This window comes from Limanda limanda, chromosome 17 (genome assembly GCF_963576545.1).
Source record: "Limanda limanda chromosome 17, fLimLim1.1, whole genome shotgun sequence".
Taxonomy (NCBI): domain Eukaryota; kingdom Metazoa; phylum Chordata; class Actinopteri; order Pleuronectiformes; family Pleuronectidae; genus Limanda; species Limanda limanda.
In genome coordinates, this window is record NC_083652.1 from 4685575 (window position 1) to 4703261 (window position 17687).

Here is a 17687-nt window from a genome sequence, read left to right on the forward strand (position 1 = left end):
TTAACTTCCAATGTATTGGATTTGGCTGCGACGCTGTTTACCTGCAAAAAGTGTTTCAGGGGAAAACACAGCAAGAGTAAATACCAGCCCCAAAAATATGTCTGAATTTTTGCATCAAGACATACTAAAAATGTAACATGTTCTCTCCTCGTCACATCCTTCCACCAAGTCTTGTGATAATATGTTCAGTAGTTTTTGCAATTGTAATCCTCCTAACAGAACAAAACATAATCTCCCTGGCAGATGTTATAACTAATTAAAACAGAACTTATCATAAAAATGATCACTTGACTTGACTTGACCACATACCACAAACTACCAAGAAGGACAGACACAATTTTTGAAATTTCAAACCGAAGTGTACTGACATTTTTTGCGGGGGGCTTGGTCCATGTTATCATGGAGGAGGCGGGGTTCATGAATTATGCAGCTTTTTTCACAGTTTTTAATTGCATATATTTAGTCTGTCTATTTATACTTTTATGTGAAATACATGTGGAGACACCAGGTGTGAACTGACAAACTCAGAGCGGTGCAGTTGTTATCATCTCACCAGGGCCGGATGTAAATATCAGGTCTGAACAGCCGTTGAATCTCAGCAGGCTGCTCTGGAGATGGGATGGCACACAAGAGTCGGCCACATGGCTCTCACTCTGTGAGGTGGGAGAATGGGGGGGGGTGGAGGGAAGAGATCCGCGGCGGAGCGAGTGGAACTGATGGAATTGGAGCTGCAGACGCTCAGCCACTGCCCCTGATTGCAGCTCTTGATAAAGAGACTATCTGATAGGCAATCAGAGCTGAGGCCCCGAGAGGATTTTAAGTTTTTGTTGGACTATGGATTGGCCCACCTGTTCATCTGGTCTCCCATCTTTTTTTGGAGAGTGCTGATGGGATTTTGACAGCACTTGGGGATTGATGCGTTTCAGAATCACATGTATGGGAATTGTCACAATCGCATGTCAAAAACAGAATCAAGGGTCAAGCAAACACACAATCAGGGAGTAGTACAAAAATTCAAATTACAAGAGACCTTGTGAATGTTTATGCCACCACGCCAGCAAAATGTTGATGTGCTCTGTGACACTCACTTGTGTGGTAGGGATCCCTCACTTGTGACTCTTCTGGAGTTTTTTCCAGTTAAAAGTTTTTCCTCAATCTAGTTGAGGCTTAGGCACGGAGGATGTTGCACTCTGTACAGATTGTTAGACCCTATGTGGCAAATTATGACTTGTCAATATGGGCTTTACAGTTTGATTGACTGCTTGTCTTCCTTGTGTTTCTGCAGAGTGTGTTCGCGGTGATGTTGGGGCCTTTCGCTTTCTTTAACGCTCAGAAGACCAAATATCTGCAGATCCTCACCTCATTCATGCGTTGGATTGGTAAGAATTCTTCCTCACTCCTACACATCTTTCAGTTTACTGATATGTTGAAGGTTTTGGTTTCTACAACCTATTTTTCAACCTACACACATTTCCATTTCCTTGATGCCCCCCCTCTCCCCTCACACCCCTTTGCCTGTTTGGCTGCCGTGCTCAGGTCCGTCCATCATGGTTTGGTCCTGCTCTATGTCTTTGGTTCCCATCTCCCCTCATTCCTCAGCCTGACAGGCTTGACAGGCCGTCCCAAGCTTGATTGGACTGTCGCTCACAGGGCGTCGGACGAAAATAAACCGCCCGTCCTGGGCCCCGCTGTTAAAATCACAACACCACTGAATCATGGTGCTCCAGTCAGCCCCCGCACAGGCACGTGCTAGATCGCAGAAGCAACACACGACCACAGCAGCATCAAACACACTGTCCGCTGGCTGGCTAAATAACACAGGGCTGTCAGCTACACCTTTCACACTGCCTCGTCTGTCCTCCTCCTCCCATGGCTCCCTATGTAATTGATTGTTTGAGTCGTTTGTGCAGGGCTCTTTACAGTACCGGCTGATGATTGGAAATGGCTCCAGAGGAAGCTTTATGTTTCCTCCATGTGTTGGAGCGATAAAAGATTCAGAAGAAAGATAAATAAAATCAGATTTGGATTTTAAAATACACATTTCATTTAGCGATGGCATCAGTTGCAGCAGATCCGTTAACAGCATCACAGGGAAATTAGCTAACTCAAACCAATATTCTTTGAACGCTTCAGTCTCCTATAATGGGGGTCACACATTTGGTTACTTGTATTCTGGGGATCAGAGGCTGAAACATATCATTTAGTTTACCTTTCTGTTCATAAGACCGTTCGTTGGCACAACATGCACTTTTGTACTAAACATAAAATTATAAGAGATTAAAATGGTGGATGGAGTTGTGAGAAAACACAATTTTGTTCAGAAACAACCGCAATTGTAACCTGCGATAATTAGTTATCATTCAAAGAAGACGAGGCCGGCTGTGTTCATTATGTATTCTGTTGGGTTATAAATGTCAAACTCTGGCTTTGCTCCAGAGCCCAAATAGATAGATCTGGGGTTGACACTGATAATGGAGATGACTCTTTTGCATTGTATATTATGTAATATATTTCAGATGTGAAACGCTCATAGCGACCAATTTGATCATCCAACAGATAAAGTGGTTGCACTCAAATTATTTCCTCTAATTTCCCTTTTCCTGTTGTGCATCTTTTTGTGTAGTGCAGAGAAGCAAGTGCATTTCCTGTTGTGTGGAGACGGTTTGTTTTTCTGAGCCTTTCGAGTATAACAGACTGCAGTATGCTTTTATGGCCTGGTTTCTTTCCGGAAATATGTATGTGAGTCTCTTTGTGGACAGCACCAGTGTGTTAGGATGGATTTAAAATGCTCTGCTGTTCTCAAAAGCACTATAACAGCCCTGTAGCAAGTGGCTCCTATGTCCTACAGTACTCCCCTGTTAACACGCGGATCACAGTTTGTCCCTTTAAATGAAATGTTATATGCTCAAAGGTGCTTTGACAGATGTTTTACAGCTGCATCGAACTTATGACACATTTTAGAAACCACCCGCATCAACTACAGAAGCCGCTGCTGCTTTTAAAGCTGTGAAAGGTGTTTAGTTTGCTTTAATACAGTCGTTGTGACAATCCCTGGATAAGCCTGGCGTAAGGCATAGCATGTCGCACAAACCGTGCTGCCCCATGTGGGTGACATGGTGTGCTGGACGCCTGGGTTAGCAGCTGGCTGATGCGTCAGGGTCCTGCCTTCTGCCCTCGGCTGAGGCTATGTCACGCTTGTTGCCACTCAACTGTTGTCACCTTCTTGTCCAGTGAGCCCCTATGTTTATTTTTTTTCAACTAAACATGAGTGATGGTTTGACTTCCTGCTGCTTGGCTATCTGTAACATGCTGGGACTTTCAATGTGACGCATTTGTACAATCACAGACTGTAAAACCCAGAAGTCCCGGCTTTCAGGAATTTCACGATGTAAAGCCATCTGTAGACTTTATCACATATTCATCTTTTGACAACATTAGAGGGGATTATGCTCTCCTGGAGCGACAAAGAGGTAAAACTGTCAAGCAACATTTCAGTATTTGTCTGGCCATACTACAACACAGACCCTGAGTTTTCAAACTAAGCGGCAGCAGCAGAGTTTACAAACTTCGAGTTGTGAGGATGCCACATGTAAATGTAGCAGAAGTGATCAGTTTTTAAACTAACATGTTGTCGTGTGGATGTAGCCTTAGTTTTACAGATTGCTTTCAGAACCTCCACTTCGCTGAGAGAATGAATCAGTGCTTCTGAGGCTCTTCAGGTGGTTTATATTTTTAATTGTAAATTAGACAAAGGTACTCTAGTGGACTCCCAGAATGAAAATAGAGAATGAAATGAGCATTTTTAAACAATAAAATATAAAAACAGTAAAGGGATCAATACTTTTTTTGGCGATTTACTCAACATTTATATTGACAAATAGTTTGCTTTCTGTTTAAAATAAAAATACAGACTCTTTAAGTTTTTTTACAAACACAATTCATTTTATGGTCAAATAAGTTTTGCATCATTGCATCTTCAAAGGATAAAAGATGTGAAATAGCTTCCCTGCACCAAGAAAAATAATAAGTCCAGCGTCTCACCATCCGTCTCAGGCTCATAGTTCTCGGGAACTAAGAAAGTTCCCGAGGGGATATTCACAGCTGCCTACTGCCCATTCTAAATGGGTGAGAGAGGAACCTATTGTTTTTGAAGGTCAGCAGGGCTGTGGTGGCTGTTTGAGCGGAAAGTTTGGTTTGTCCAGAGCATGTAGCTCACAGAAGGATGGTGAAATATGAGCGTTGTTGAACTACTGGCAACACCACCTCCTTCACGATTTTCTCTGCTGTATTTTGTCTTTATCCCTAAGGTCAGAAGACACGCACCAAGACAGACAAAATGAACCATGATTGAATGCTCTGTCTGTTTTCGGATACGTTTCTAACTTTGAGCATAAGTGAGCCTGTAGTGCACTCTGGCTTATTTTGTCGAGGCAACACTCCGTTTTACAAAGTTTCTTCATTACTAAGTTCTGAAAATCTTCTGCATTAATTTGCCATCAGTTTACCAACTTTTAGTTTTATCCCAGCTGACTTTTAAATCGATGACAAAAAAACACCACACCCATCCTGTGCATCAAAGGAGAAGAGGACTGTGTCTCACAACAAATAATTTAATATCAACAAAACAAACTTTTACTTTTTACTTTAATTCTTTTGCCTGTTCCACATCTTGCAGGTTTTAGAGGCAGCAGCTTTCTTATCTGTGGATCATTTTCTGAGCACAGGCTGTGAGAGGGAGCTAATTGGTGTTTTCATGAAGCTTTTCGACATGAAGCCGTGAACATGAAGCTTCTACACACGAAGCTGTTACATATTGCAGTGTCACGTAGTTTGGCGGCCTCTTCCCTGTGAACCTCAGCTGCGGTGTGGGGCGTTAAACAGTGAGGCCGACTGCTGTGCTTCTCTGTGCTGTGTTTACCGATTGTCCTATCTGAGATCACACTAGTTGTCTCCAGGCAAGGGAGCCACTTATCACCCGGCCGCCCACCAGACACGACAGCGACAGCTCACTGTAGCCCTGCTCCTGATTTTGAAGTGACAGAGCTCTGCCACAGCAAGAAATCCTGAAACCCTGGCGAGAAGTGGGCAAAGAGCCGGCACTGCTAATTACCGCCGAGATTATCCCAGAGTGCTCAAGGAGTGTCTCTCTTAATTAATGATGGGATGATTGCTGAGCGCTACAGCCACTAGAGGGGGAGATGTTCAAACTGGCAAACGAGATGAGAAAAGAGCAGAATCTTGTGCGCTCTTAAGACCGGCGCATGGTTCTGCAACTGCGGCTGCGGCTTTTCACCCAGTTGTGTCGATGGACCCGTTTTGATTTATGGTTTTCCAAGGGTTGCGCCTGTTGCAAAGCAATTCACCGCCAGAACAGTAGGTGGAGTAACGTTTTTTTGTCGAAGACGACCTTAGAGACGCCGTCTTTGTGTGTGGCAGTCGTCGTCGACTGTTTATTTACATCGCCACAGCTGCTCCTCATAGCCTTTTTCTGGCGAACAAATTTGCCCCGATCTTCCTCCACAGCTTCCTACTCTCGTTGACCTTCAAACCGACGTTAGCCAAGATCTCCCTCCAGGAATTGCAGGCCATCTGCGTGTCCTTGTATTCCGTCAATGACGGGTTATACAAGTGGTCATACTTTCGGATCTCTTCTGCAAAACGCTCTTCTATTTGGTCCATATTCGTTCTTCTAAATCTTCAGTGGTTTCTGCCGGTATTATGGGGCATGAAACCCGAAATGTGACTCTGGAAAGGATGTAGTTAGCAGACCAAACACAGCTTTGCGGGCTGCGTGAGGCTTGCGTAGCTTTGTCGTATAGTTACAAAAATTGGGCGAGTACGCAATAAGCGGTACACAAGCACGCAAAGGGCTCTTGTGCTTGCGTGTCTCTGAAAATGCAGAAGCATGCGCCGGCCTTTAGTTTTTTAGATGCATTGCAGAGAAGTCCTTGACCTTCTCACCATCATCAATGAATTGCTCACGTTTAAGTGTCCGAGTCATTCTTTCCAAGGAGCTGGCCCCCACCCCCTCAAAGCTTTCTCGAGCTCCGTCGCACACATGAGATTGATCACCTCTCACCTTCTACCATTTTCTACTCATTAATTGAGTCCAGGAATCCCATCTCTTCTGAGAATGCCGGCGAAGAGCCCTTCTCCATAGGCATTCGATGACTCCTTCGAGTATTGAGAGTGTCTGCCAGCCTTGGGTTAACAGCTACAGCTTTGTTTGCTACCATAGAGAGCACAGCCGTAACAGTCTGCTGAGGGGGGTTGTTAAGTTGAGCCATTCCTCCCAAGGTCATTCCTTTCCCCATCCGGTTAATATAAATCACAGGCTGCATGATGGACGACCACTACTTATATGGATGTTATGTGTGGCTGTTTGACACCTCCTCAATATATATTCACTTCCCGTGTTCACATGTCAAGTGTAGCAAAGAGTATCTGCAGTCCCAGCGTGTCACTTTGAAAGTGCATGTAATCACCATATCCTGACAGATATCTGCAGAGGTAAATGTCTCCTCGCGTGTGAATGAATGACTTTGGTGGAGGGTCTCTGGACACGTGGGGGCTGTTGCTATTGGATTGTAGGTGGGTGACAGATTTCTCCAGATGGAATTACATTGTGGAGTTGGTGGCATCTCATAAAGAGGCTTTTCCCTTCCTGTCAATCTAGAATAAGTTAGAAGATGATGAAGGAAGTTCAAATTAAAACCTAATGATTATAATTTCACTTCTATGTGTTATTGGTCTCAGTATGCATTTAAATGTGGCTCTCTTGATGAAGAGAGTGACCTAGGAGGCCATTTGGATGCTCCACCCAAACTGATTCGTGCATCACTTGGGCTATCTTGACACTTGGCATCCATAGTATTTCAGAGTTTTTCAGGCCCTTCAATGTAGAAAATTTGTAAACATTACTTGAAAATGATATTTTCAAAAGACGTATTCTTTCCTGTTTCATCACGCACCTGTCACATGAACCTCAGCTGTTTAATGCAACATGGGTAATGATTTACATGTGTCGTTAACCTGTTTTTCTATTGTAGCAGCCATTGAGCCAAATTTTTCTTGTTTTATAAGGTTACAACTGCCAGGAGACCAGCAGTCAGTCAGGCAGCCTGCGACAATGCCCTTGGCCTTGAGCATAGAACAGTCCCTTAAATTCAGTCTGGCCTTATAGCTAAGTAAGAAAACGATTCAGATCATGTAATTGTAATCCCCTCTGAGGACGTTTTCTTTTATCAAGATCTATGAAATACTATCTGAGAAATTGGTGAAAAACGTCAATAAATGTCCCCTCACAATATAAAGAAAGTAATAGAAAAATTCAGCCCCTTCGTCATGATTCACAAATTTTAATTGGTTCTCTCTTGGCCCATGTCCTGAAAGCAAGTTTCCTGGAAATCTTTCCAGTATTTTTTGTGTAGTCCTGCTAACAAACATATTGGGGGGGAAACACAACTTTCGTGGTTATAAGTATATTTGAAAAACTACAACCAAAAGTTAGTAAAAACCAAGGATAAAAATATCAGTCCTTCTTTAAGACTCATGTAGCCAATGCAGTTCCTTTTTTGGATCCAGGTGGGCAACATTTGTGTGAGTTGTAGGGAATGAACAGCGAACAAAGATAATTTCTGATAAAAAGCCAAAATGTTCGCGTGGATGGACTTTGTTTATATTTTAGAATGTAGAATTTAAAAGTAAATCATATTAATATGGAAATGGATTGACTCTATAAACACAGCACTGCACTCTGTAGTTTCCTTTGTCCTTCATGACAGTTGATGTGAGCTAAAATGCATTTACTTCATTGCGGCGTCGTACCTCAGCACGGAGATTGATGGCTCCAGGTGCAATGAGTGAGATTAAAGTTGTCGCAGGTGTCGATGGTTCTTCCACCTCATGTAGAAGGATGCAGCTGAGAGTCAGTGACAAATGAGCACATTATGAAAAGCTTTATTCTCTGGGCTTTGTTCTCGGTATTCAGCTTCTGTCCACCATCTTGATTCACTTTCTTTGATTCACTGTCAAGTTAGTAGAATAAAGGAATTCGCTGCCACTGATTTCCATAACATTTTGTCATCTGTGTTCATTAAGAAAGCAAGAGATCTAAAGCTTTGGATTTAGCTGTTCTGGGGGGTAATTTGAAATATTGCTTCATTATACCCCCTTGTTTACATTTGAACTGGTAGCTAACCTGTGTGACACAGGCTCTTGCAGCATTTTAATCTTGGCTTAAGTTGCCAGAAAAGATGCCCTGCCAACCTGAGGTACTTTTAATTAAAAGCCCCATGCCTCTTTCCTTCCTGTGCAGCCTGTGAGTGTTGATGTCAAGGAGGAGAAAAGCTTCCTTTCGCCCGTCCTCTACCTTTTCTTCTCTGGCAATACAGCAGAGCAGACAGGTGGCTGGGCTTGCTGCTTCACACGAAGCTACTCTTACTGACAGAAAGGTGGGAAGAAGATGAGAGTTTGAAGGAGAAAGAAGGAGGGAGCAACAGGAGCAGACAGATGGGATGGAGCGATCTCTAACACATTAAAGATGATGTGCTGGAATGAAGAGTAATGTAGTAAAGGAGTTCTACAACATAGACAACAGTAGGAGACAGTTTTGTTGCCACAAAACACACAAATACAGTTTTCTGGAGTTGCCTTTCACAAATAAAGAATCCGACAGGAGTTTGTCGTAATAACAGGAAAATGGGGAGGAGCTTGGGTATACCATGCAGGGAGTAGGAGAAGGAGAAGACGTATACGGTAAATTCTGCTGCCGAAATCAGTGTTTTTGTTTACAGCATCGACACCAGCGTTGGCCTTTAAACCCTTCAAATCTCGTCTTTCCAAGTTGACATTTTAGTCAGTTTCTCCTTTGTTTCTCCTCTTTATCATCCCAAGATATTTCTATTAGTCCAGTTTAGTGTCTGACGCATGTTAGAGACGTCATCAACATGCCGACTCAATCGCTGTGAATTTTCTGGACATTTTCCTGTATTCTGTCTAAGGCTCACTCTGACATTTTACTAGGGGACTGGCAGGAAAAGCTCCAGAGCATGTAGTCAGCAGCTAACTCAGACATTTCTGTTCTCGCATTAAGCTCCTATTTTCAGGAAAATATCCGGGTTTCATTGCAGGAAAGCAGTTTTTTGGGACTATTTCAGAAAATGATTTGTTAGAGGACAAATTGCAAATCTTGAGTTGTCTCACCTTCTAAAATGTAACAATTTACTGTTTCTATTTCTCGTAGATGAGGGTAGAAATTGAGTACTTCAAGGTTTGGGATAATTTCACATCACTTCGTAAGCAGTTAAATGTGACATTTGAATAAACAATTAATGTATTCATTGCGGTCTGATAAATAATATTTCCGTTGCAGCCCTACATCTTCTAAGTCCATGTCATGGAAAGTTGGTCTGCTGCCAAACAATTTGACCTCTCTGTATGAAGGTCAGAGTGGGGGGGGGGATGTTACCCCCAGACCTTTTCCCAGAGCCAAAGACACCATTGGACCGAGATCAACGATGCATTAACTACTGAACGCTTGTGCAAAAAGTGAAAAGACTTTGGCTCATGACATGAGTGGGTGATTAGATCTACTATGCTGATGTGAGTTTAGAGAAAATATGTAAAAAGAAGAGGTGGCATGTCACTTTTAGCTACTCCTGTTTATCCGTGAAAATAATTGGTCCTTGCAGGGGTGTTCTTCATACTGATTGTGCAAAACAATCTACACTGAAAGAGTCTTGACTCGGTAAACCTCTGTTCTGGTCAGCACAGGAGGCAGGATAGAAGAGCTCTTCACATGTAATTTAAAACTTAGTTATTAGTTATCAAGAGGATAAGAAGTGAGATATACTGAGATATCTAACTATGATATGGTAACACAGTTGTCTGATCAAAAACAATAAATGTAGGTTATTTATAACTATGGTATGTGTCTGGACGTATTGACATTTTAAATTAATGATCACCTTACTGAAACACATGTCCAGAGTATTTCAGCTTTTCTTTCTGTGTTTGATGTTTCCTCCTTTGTTAATTTCAATCTCTACTTATTTGTTATTTGTTTTATTCTCATTTCTTTGTTTGACTCTGTGTTGTCTCTGTAAAGTAATTCCACTGTTCTACTTCCTCTAATTATTATTATTTTACTGGTGATGATTCGTAGTGATACTAATGTTTCCTTCTTAATCTCCCAGAGATTCTTCCATTATTGTTATGTATTTTGTCTTTGTCTCTGATGGTTTCTCCTTCCCTTCGTACACCCCACCCACCACCACCGCCCGGTAATTGTAATGAATTTGATCCTCCTGAAGTACATTAAAGTACCACTGCAGGCGAAACCAGGAGCTGATTAATCAATCTTCAAGTTCCCACCTACTCCTGACCTCCACTCTGATGAAACACTGTGACCTGCACTGGAAAGAGAAGCTCTGCTTTGCTCTGACCTGCTGCATTGGCCCTGAAATATTACCATCAACAGCAGCAGGGATCTTTTAGTCATGCATTACACCCAATCCCCAACAGTGTGTGGCAGTGTATGGTATAGAATAATTTTCTGCATATGTGTGGCAAATTATGGTCTGAGTGTCACTGCCTGAAAAGTCACCTCGTGTTTAAAGGACAGCTGGAGATGAAAGTTGAAGGGCTGGCTGCGAGCCATCGAAGGGCTATGACTAACTCCTGGTGTCATGGGCTGATTGAATGTGTGTGGAGGTGAAACGGCTTACTGGGTCACATGACCGTCAGCCAGTAACAGGACTGCACCCCACGCTCAGTGGTCTCCTTTTGATACGCTCCTGCCGGGTGCCAGAGAGACGTCTCCAGAAATCAATTTTGAGATGTGAACATCATGTGAACAGTGGGGAGTGGACACAGATGGAGGTGGGGGTGGTTCCCTCTATCTTCACCTGGCTCCAGTGACTTTATGTTGGGCCAGGAAATGATCCATAGTTTTTTTTTTTACAGTCAATGTTTCTGGGGCAAACAGATGGAAAGCTGTAACACACTGGGAGAATGAAATTTATCCACATGAGGTGGATTCAACTTGATGTCGTTTTTCAGCAAAAAAATTATATAGGTTCATTTAAAAAGTTTGTAAGGGAACTTTTTATAAACTCATTTCAAACATTATAATGCAATGTATCTGAAAGATCAAATAAAAGCAGTTTGATACAAAGTCTTTCAAAGGAATAGTAGTGTAATTTATTGTTTTCTGGACATTTTTGTGTTTAATAAAAACTGCTTTTGAACATTTAGTCTGAAATGGGTCAATTTTCAGAGTGCTGATCCCAAGAAAGTGCGAGGGTTCATCTGGGTCATTTTTGCTCCTAAAGCAAAGCCACGTGTAAAATACAGACAGTACACTGGAGCAGCACTACTAGGCTAGATTTCTGATGTCTGCGTATTTGTGAAAATAATCGGTAGAGAATAGTGGAAAAAGGTTGCGAAGAGGTGGCTGGATAAGAGATGAGCTAAATAAAATGATCCTTTCCGGGTTTGGCCTCAGGCTGACCCAGGACAGATGTTATATCCCAGCCCATCAGCTCCTTGTGGTTACACTGCTGCTAAGCCTTTTCTTGATGGCAAGAGCATAACAATTCAGTTCAAAGAAACAGACCTTCTTGCATGTTCAACAATTGATTCTGTTGTTCAGTGTTCTGGAGTTGAGCTTCGCTAAACTTTGAATAAACTGGTGAACAGCTCTTTGGGCAGCATCTTCAGCAGTCGGTCTTTACTTTACTAACCCAGTTCAATAACTGAAGTTCACTTGTACGGTATCCACAGGCTAAGAAAACAGACCATTCAAAAGAGTCAGGTTCAGAACCACCACCACACAGGAACCAATAATCCCATCTGGTAACATAATGATAATGTTTTTAAAGAAACTGGTAATTCAGTGTGTACAAAAATGACTTTGGTGGGTGGCTACAGATATGTTAGATTTAAATCAGTCATTTGTTGCTATGAAAACATTGTGAGAAATATAAAATTGACAGCTAAATGTACATGAAATTTGTGTTTCTGTGTCACAATAGCATTAATCTTGTCTTTTTATCGTTTCCTTCTTTTACAGCTTTTACCATGATGATCATATTGGCTTTGATCCGCATCAGCAAAGGCACCGGTGAGGGCCGCCCACCAGTCGCCTCCTTATCTGGAGTCCCCAACCTGTTCGGGGTGTGCGTCTACTCCTTCATGTGCCAGCACTCCCTGCCCTCCCTGGTGACGCCCATCTCTGAAAAGAAACGAGTCGGCACCCTGGTGTTGGCGGACTACATCCTCATCCTGGGCTTCTACATCCTCCTGTCGTTCACCGCCATCTTCTGCTTCGACAGCTCACTGCTGCACGACATGTACACCCTGAATTTCACAGACAACTGCGATGTGTTGAATATTCCATGGCTGCGCTACTTCTTGGGCTTATTCCCAGTCTTCACCATCAGCACCAACTTCCCCATCATTGCCGTCACGCTAAGCAACAACTGGAGGACCCTCTTCCATCGTGATGGAGGCACCTACCCCTGGGTGGTGGACCGTGTAGTGTTTCCTCTCATTACCCTTGTGCCCCCGATCGTGGTGGCCTTTTGCACCCACAACCTGGAGTCCCTGGTGGGCATTACAGGGGCTTATGCTGGCACAGGGATTCAGTACATTATCCCAGCCTTCCTTGTTTATTATGGTAGACGCCATCTGGAGCCCATGGTGGGCAGGGATGCCATCAACAAGCACCAGTCTCCCTTCCGCCACGCCTTCTGGGTGTGGTTTGTTTTGCTGTGGGCCGCCTTCTGCCTCATATTTGTCACAGCCAACATCATCCTGAATGACACCAAGAATTGAGAACTCATCGTTCCCAAAACTTTCAAAAAGACAAACAGTTGTCGAGTTTCTTTGTTCCTGTTCTTGAGGCCTTACTTGCTGTTGGTTGGCCAGTGTGCCTTTTCATGGGACTTTTGTTGCATAAATTCAATGTAATTTAGAGTAATTTATCAAATTAGTTAAAAGGGACCAAATATCACGTGTTTATGCTCATTATGAAAAAGAAAATAGTGGAATAGTACATGGAAATACTAAAAGGGAATTTTTGAAATTATCTCTTGACAACAAACACCTAAAATATCTCAAGATATTGCACTTGTATAACTTTATAAAAAAATCATCAAAATGGGGTCCAGTATGCTTCAAAAAAAAAAAATTCCTCTGGAGCATGTGCCGTTCACACACGTATGATCTGCAGGAATGCTCATGTTTTCACAGGTTGTTGGTGTTGGAAAGTTATAGAAATTGTCCGAAACCGGAACAAGATGTTTGAGAAACTGTTAAACTACGCCTTGCTCAAATCTCCAACTATAAGAAAGTTAGTTTTGTGGTCCTGAATGATCCAGTAGCCCTTCAGCACAGAACGTTCTAATAAAATATATTAGAGCAATTCAAAGAGCCGGGTAATGACAAGAAAAAGGGGGCTGTCACATTCATGCTCGTGTCCGGTTGTGGAACTGCTTGGCAACAAAATCAACAGAAGAAGAGAAAGGGACGCATCGGGAGGATAAGTCTTTCGTGGCTGACGTGTTTCCATGCGTCAGCGTTAGTGGCCGACGATCTCCTCGTCCCCATCGTGAACAATGAAGCCCCGTGCGTGACAGATTCAGACAGACATGCCTCCAGGAAGAGCTACATTTCTGTTTATCACCAGTAGTTCACACACAGGGCATGTCCCCCCCCTTCATTACTCTGACAGGCTCGTACTGTATCTATCACGCCGCCCATCACCTGACAAGTTAATCGTGATCTACAGCGCTTCTGCTCTGGCTGTGGGGAAGCCATCAGTGACCCAAAGTGAAGGCTTCTACTGGGCCCACAATAACTCTGCAGCTTCAACGCCACTCTCTGTGCTATATGTCCAATAATGCTGACTTCACTGACACTTGGCAGCTTTCTCTGGGTATTGCCTATGTAAATGAACTTGTCTATTGCCCTTACATTTCCATCTTTGTCCCGTCCAATGGTCCTGTCTCTGAAAGTACCTCTTAAAGGCCCAGTATATAAAACATATTTTGATTTCTTTGGCAGAGTTTACATGGGAGGTGCATGAAATCTAACTCGTGGTTCATTCCCTGCATCTCGTTTGGACTGTGCTCCTCATTCAGAGAAAGTAGCTCCAAACTACAGGTGACAAAATTAAAGCTAAAGCCAATATAAGTTGTTGATCATGTGTCGTGGCTCCTCAGGACACCAGAACAGCTTCAACACGCCTTGGTGTTGATGCTACAGAGTCCAATCTTTTTCTAAAAGGTATTCCCACTGTTACCAAGCAGACAGGGGGAAGGATTCAAACACAGACACGCAGAGGCAGGCTGATGAAGGGAGGAAATTAGGAAGAGAAAACACGCAAATGTTGAAGAACAGAAAGGGGAGATGAGATGAGCGGTAACAGGAGGAAACTACATGACCTGTGAACCAAGAACACAAAGGAACAGGCACAAAAGCAGATAAATAATGAAAACATTCAGGAACCTCTGCAGGTAACTAACGGATGAATACAAAAAACTTTACTATTAGTATTTATCCTGAATGGGGCAGATTTATTACCTATGCTGCAGCCAGCCAGCAGGTGGTAATTGAGACATTTTTGGGGAGCTGACAAGTCGGACCCCTTTATCTATGATGTCCATGATGTCGACAGGACTGAGAACCAAACGCTGTGTAGTCCGCACTCCACGGTGGCGCTAATGCACCAATTCATTTGCCAACCATAAGTAAACCTCAGAAGAAAAAGATGGAGAAGGTTACGCAGCTGAGGTTTGGGTAACTTCCGTTAGAAAGTTAGATGGTGAAATGGCGGCTGACACAATGCAGCTGCTTTGCATTTGGAGGTTTTGAAAAACATCGCTGCTGCTGCTGCTTTCGCTCATGTTACTTTCAAAATGGCAGATGATTTCCTAACGTAGCCCCTCCCACGGCCACTGAAATCAGTGAGTGAGCAGCTATGTCATGACCAGTGTCTTCTTTAAGACCTTGTTTGGTGTAAATGAGTGAAACCGGTTCTACTTTGTGACTAAAAGCTCCTGCTGTGGATGACTCGACAGTGAACCCTCTTTCAAAGTCATTATGATAATATTCTCTCCCATTGTGATATAAATGGACCAGATATAGCCACCTCAGCTTTTTTACAGATGCATGAGGGGATGTTAATTGTTTAACTGTACCTTGCGTGCAGTGCAGCTGTATGGAAGCTTCTGCCTTCGTACTGTTTCTCAACTCAATCATCCAGGCTTGACAACATTTGTCCCCCGGCTGCATGAGCGCTGTGTTCTGTGGATTTCCAGGAGTAACAAGATAACACGGAAGCTCTGTGGATCGAGACGCCGCTGTTATACATTTTAAATCAGATTTTTCAAACAATGGAGCACCGCATGGGATGTTCCATTCACCTCCAGGGTAAACGTGGACAAATGAACCCAAACTTTACTCCATGGCTTGATGACACTCATGGTATATGCGAAAATGTTTGTGTTAACTTGCCCTTTAATTGTTGTTTTGTGGAACTTCCCGAAACTTAATGATAATATACTGATTCAAATCTTGTGAGCAGATGATTTGAATCCTGATTCATACATTTTCACAGCAGATCCAAAGCTGTTTGAAATTATTTTATTTGCACAAGGAGAGAAAACATGAACCAACATTTAAAATTTGGATAATGCATATAATTCTATACAGAGAAGAATATAAAACTGTGTGCGTGCGTGTGTGAATGAGATATTGCTGTTAAATGCGTTTAGATGACTCTTGTTTAGAGTTGTGAATTGTGCCTTTTTTTAACAGATTGACTCTGCTGTTTCTTTTTAATCGTCTTGTGAAAAAGCAGCTTATGTGGAAACAATTGCATGTGAGTTATTTCATTTATTTGACAATCGGTGTCCACAAATATCCCCTGTAATACTTTTTATGCTTTTTTTTTTCTTTCTTGTGAATATTTTTTATGTGACTTGTTTTATTTACACATTTTTGCTCCTTTTATTTTTACGATATGTTGTCCGGCCTGTGACTATCGTTGGTTTTATGTGGATGTTTACAGCTTTAATTGTTGTTATATTTGATTTCTAATGATTCACCAAGAAAATAAAGGCTTTATGTTCATCTGAACCTCATTCTATTTTGCTCATGTGACATTGATAACAACGACTGTCTGATTGGTTGTAGAGATGAAAACTTGACTTTTATTAAAACCTTTATGGCAATGCACTGCAGTGCTACAGTACATTAGATGGCCATTAGAATGTGGACGGAGAGGAACAGATTTTTCTCGCCCATGTATCCATCCACTGTGGTTTGTGAGCAGCCATTTTTAAGCCTCGAGCTTGACATTCTGTCCAGCGCCATTTTCTCTTTTTAAAACGAGAGGTAACCATATTTTGAGGAGCGGGGGGGAACCTGCCTGAGAGTCCGAGGACACTGTGAGCCCACCTACACCTGGGACTTGCACCCATTGGATGATACTAGCTGTCAATAACACATGTATCTACACCTTATTGTCTATCTGAATCAAAATGGGACCATCATATACAACCTTTATACTACCTGAAACTAAAGATTAAGACAAAAGACTTCTTAGGAAAATGTTCACTGATGTAATAAATCAACTACGAAGTTGGCTCATTTTCTTGTTGAGTTTTAAAGAAACAAAAAAAACATTGGAGTCCCCTTCTGCTGGTCATTTCAGAGAAGACAGATTATAAGGCATGGTCAACATTTATTGTTCTATATTCAGCACCACCATGTTTCACATCTTTACTAGCTTTAGTATTTTTGATTCCGGAGTCAACCAGAAACACGGAGCACACTTTTCTTTAAAAAGTTTAGTTTAGTTCTGGAGACAGTTGTGGAAGTTGTTCTGAGTTAAAGGGATAGTTCACTGAAAAATAAACTCACCACTATGCCAATGGAGGGCTGGGAAAAGTGTTTGAGTCCACAAAACACTTCTGGAGTTTCAGGTGGTAAACAGTGCTGCAGCTTAATCCAATACAATTGAAGTAATTTGTGATCGACACTTCAGACGTAATAAAACAACAGAAAAACCTGCTCATCCAAGTGTCAGCAAGCCCCGACATTAAAATTCAACTTGAAACAAGTTCATTTACACAATTTTTTAAGCCTTAAAGTCCACCTCTTAAATGTTTGGACTTGACACTTCACCCACCCCTCCATCGGCATAGTGGTGAGTAGTTAATGAGTGAATTCTCATTTTTCAGTGAACTATCCCTTTAAGATTTTGTCTCTGTTTAATAATGATGTGTCCTGCATGACGATCAGCTCAGGCAGCACTCGTCTTCCATCCTTAAAACCCTGTGAACCCACTCTCAGACCTCCGTTGAGCCCTTTCTGTGCTAATGAACCTCACAGCGACGAGGCGTTGGGGAGAAACAGAAAAGGGGTCATTAAAAAACCAGGGCGGCATCTGTCTGGAATTAAGAAGGCCATCTGTCATCACGCGATGAGACTACACCTGGCTGATGATGAGTTCCAATGTACCTTAACCCCCCGGAAGGGAAATATTAAATGTGAATGATGTTTGAGAGTAACAAAGGGAGGTGGCAGATGAGGACAATTGCCACTTTTATTGCCTCTTCTTGATGCTGCTCTTTCTGTAAGTTATCAGCACTGAGGAGACCAGCCCCCAGCTCTAATTT

General features: G+C 42.5%; 1 protein-coding gene across 1 annotated transcript in view; it reads left to right on the top strand.

Annotated features, from left to right (window-relative positions):
• The window catches only part of tmem104 (transmembrane protein 104), a 54571-nt gene extending 38428 nt beyond the window's left edge, over window positions 1-16143 (top strand). Inside the window, exons 9-10 of the mRNA XM_061089648.1 lie at window positions 1286-1379; window positions 12074-16143. Of these exons, the coding sequence (XP_060945631.1) occupies window positions 1286-1379; window positions 12074-12837 (858 nt within the window). The 3' untranslated portion in view covers window positions 12838-16143. The remainder of the gene's footprint in view (window positions 1-1285; window positions 1380-12073) is intronic.
• Window positions 16144-17687: the final 1544 nt, after the last annotated feature.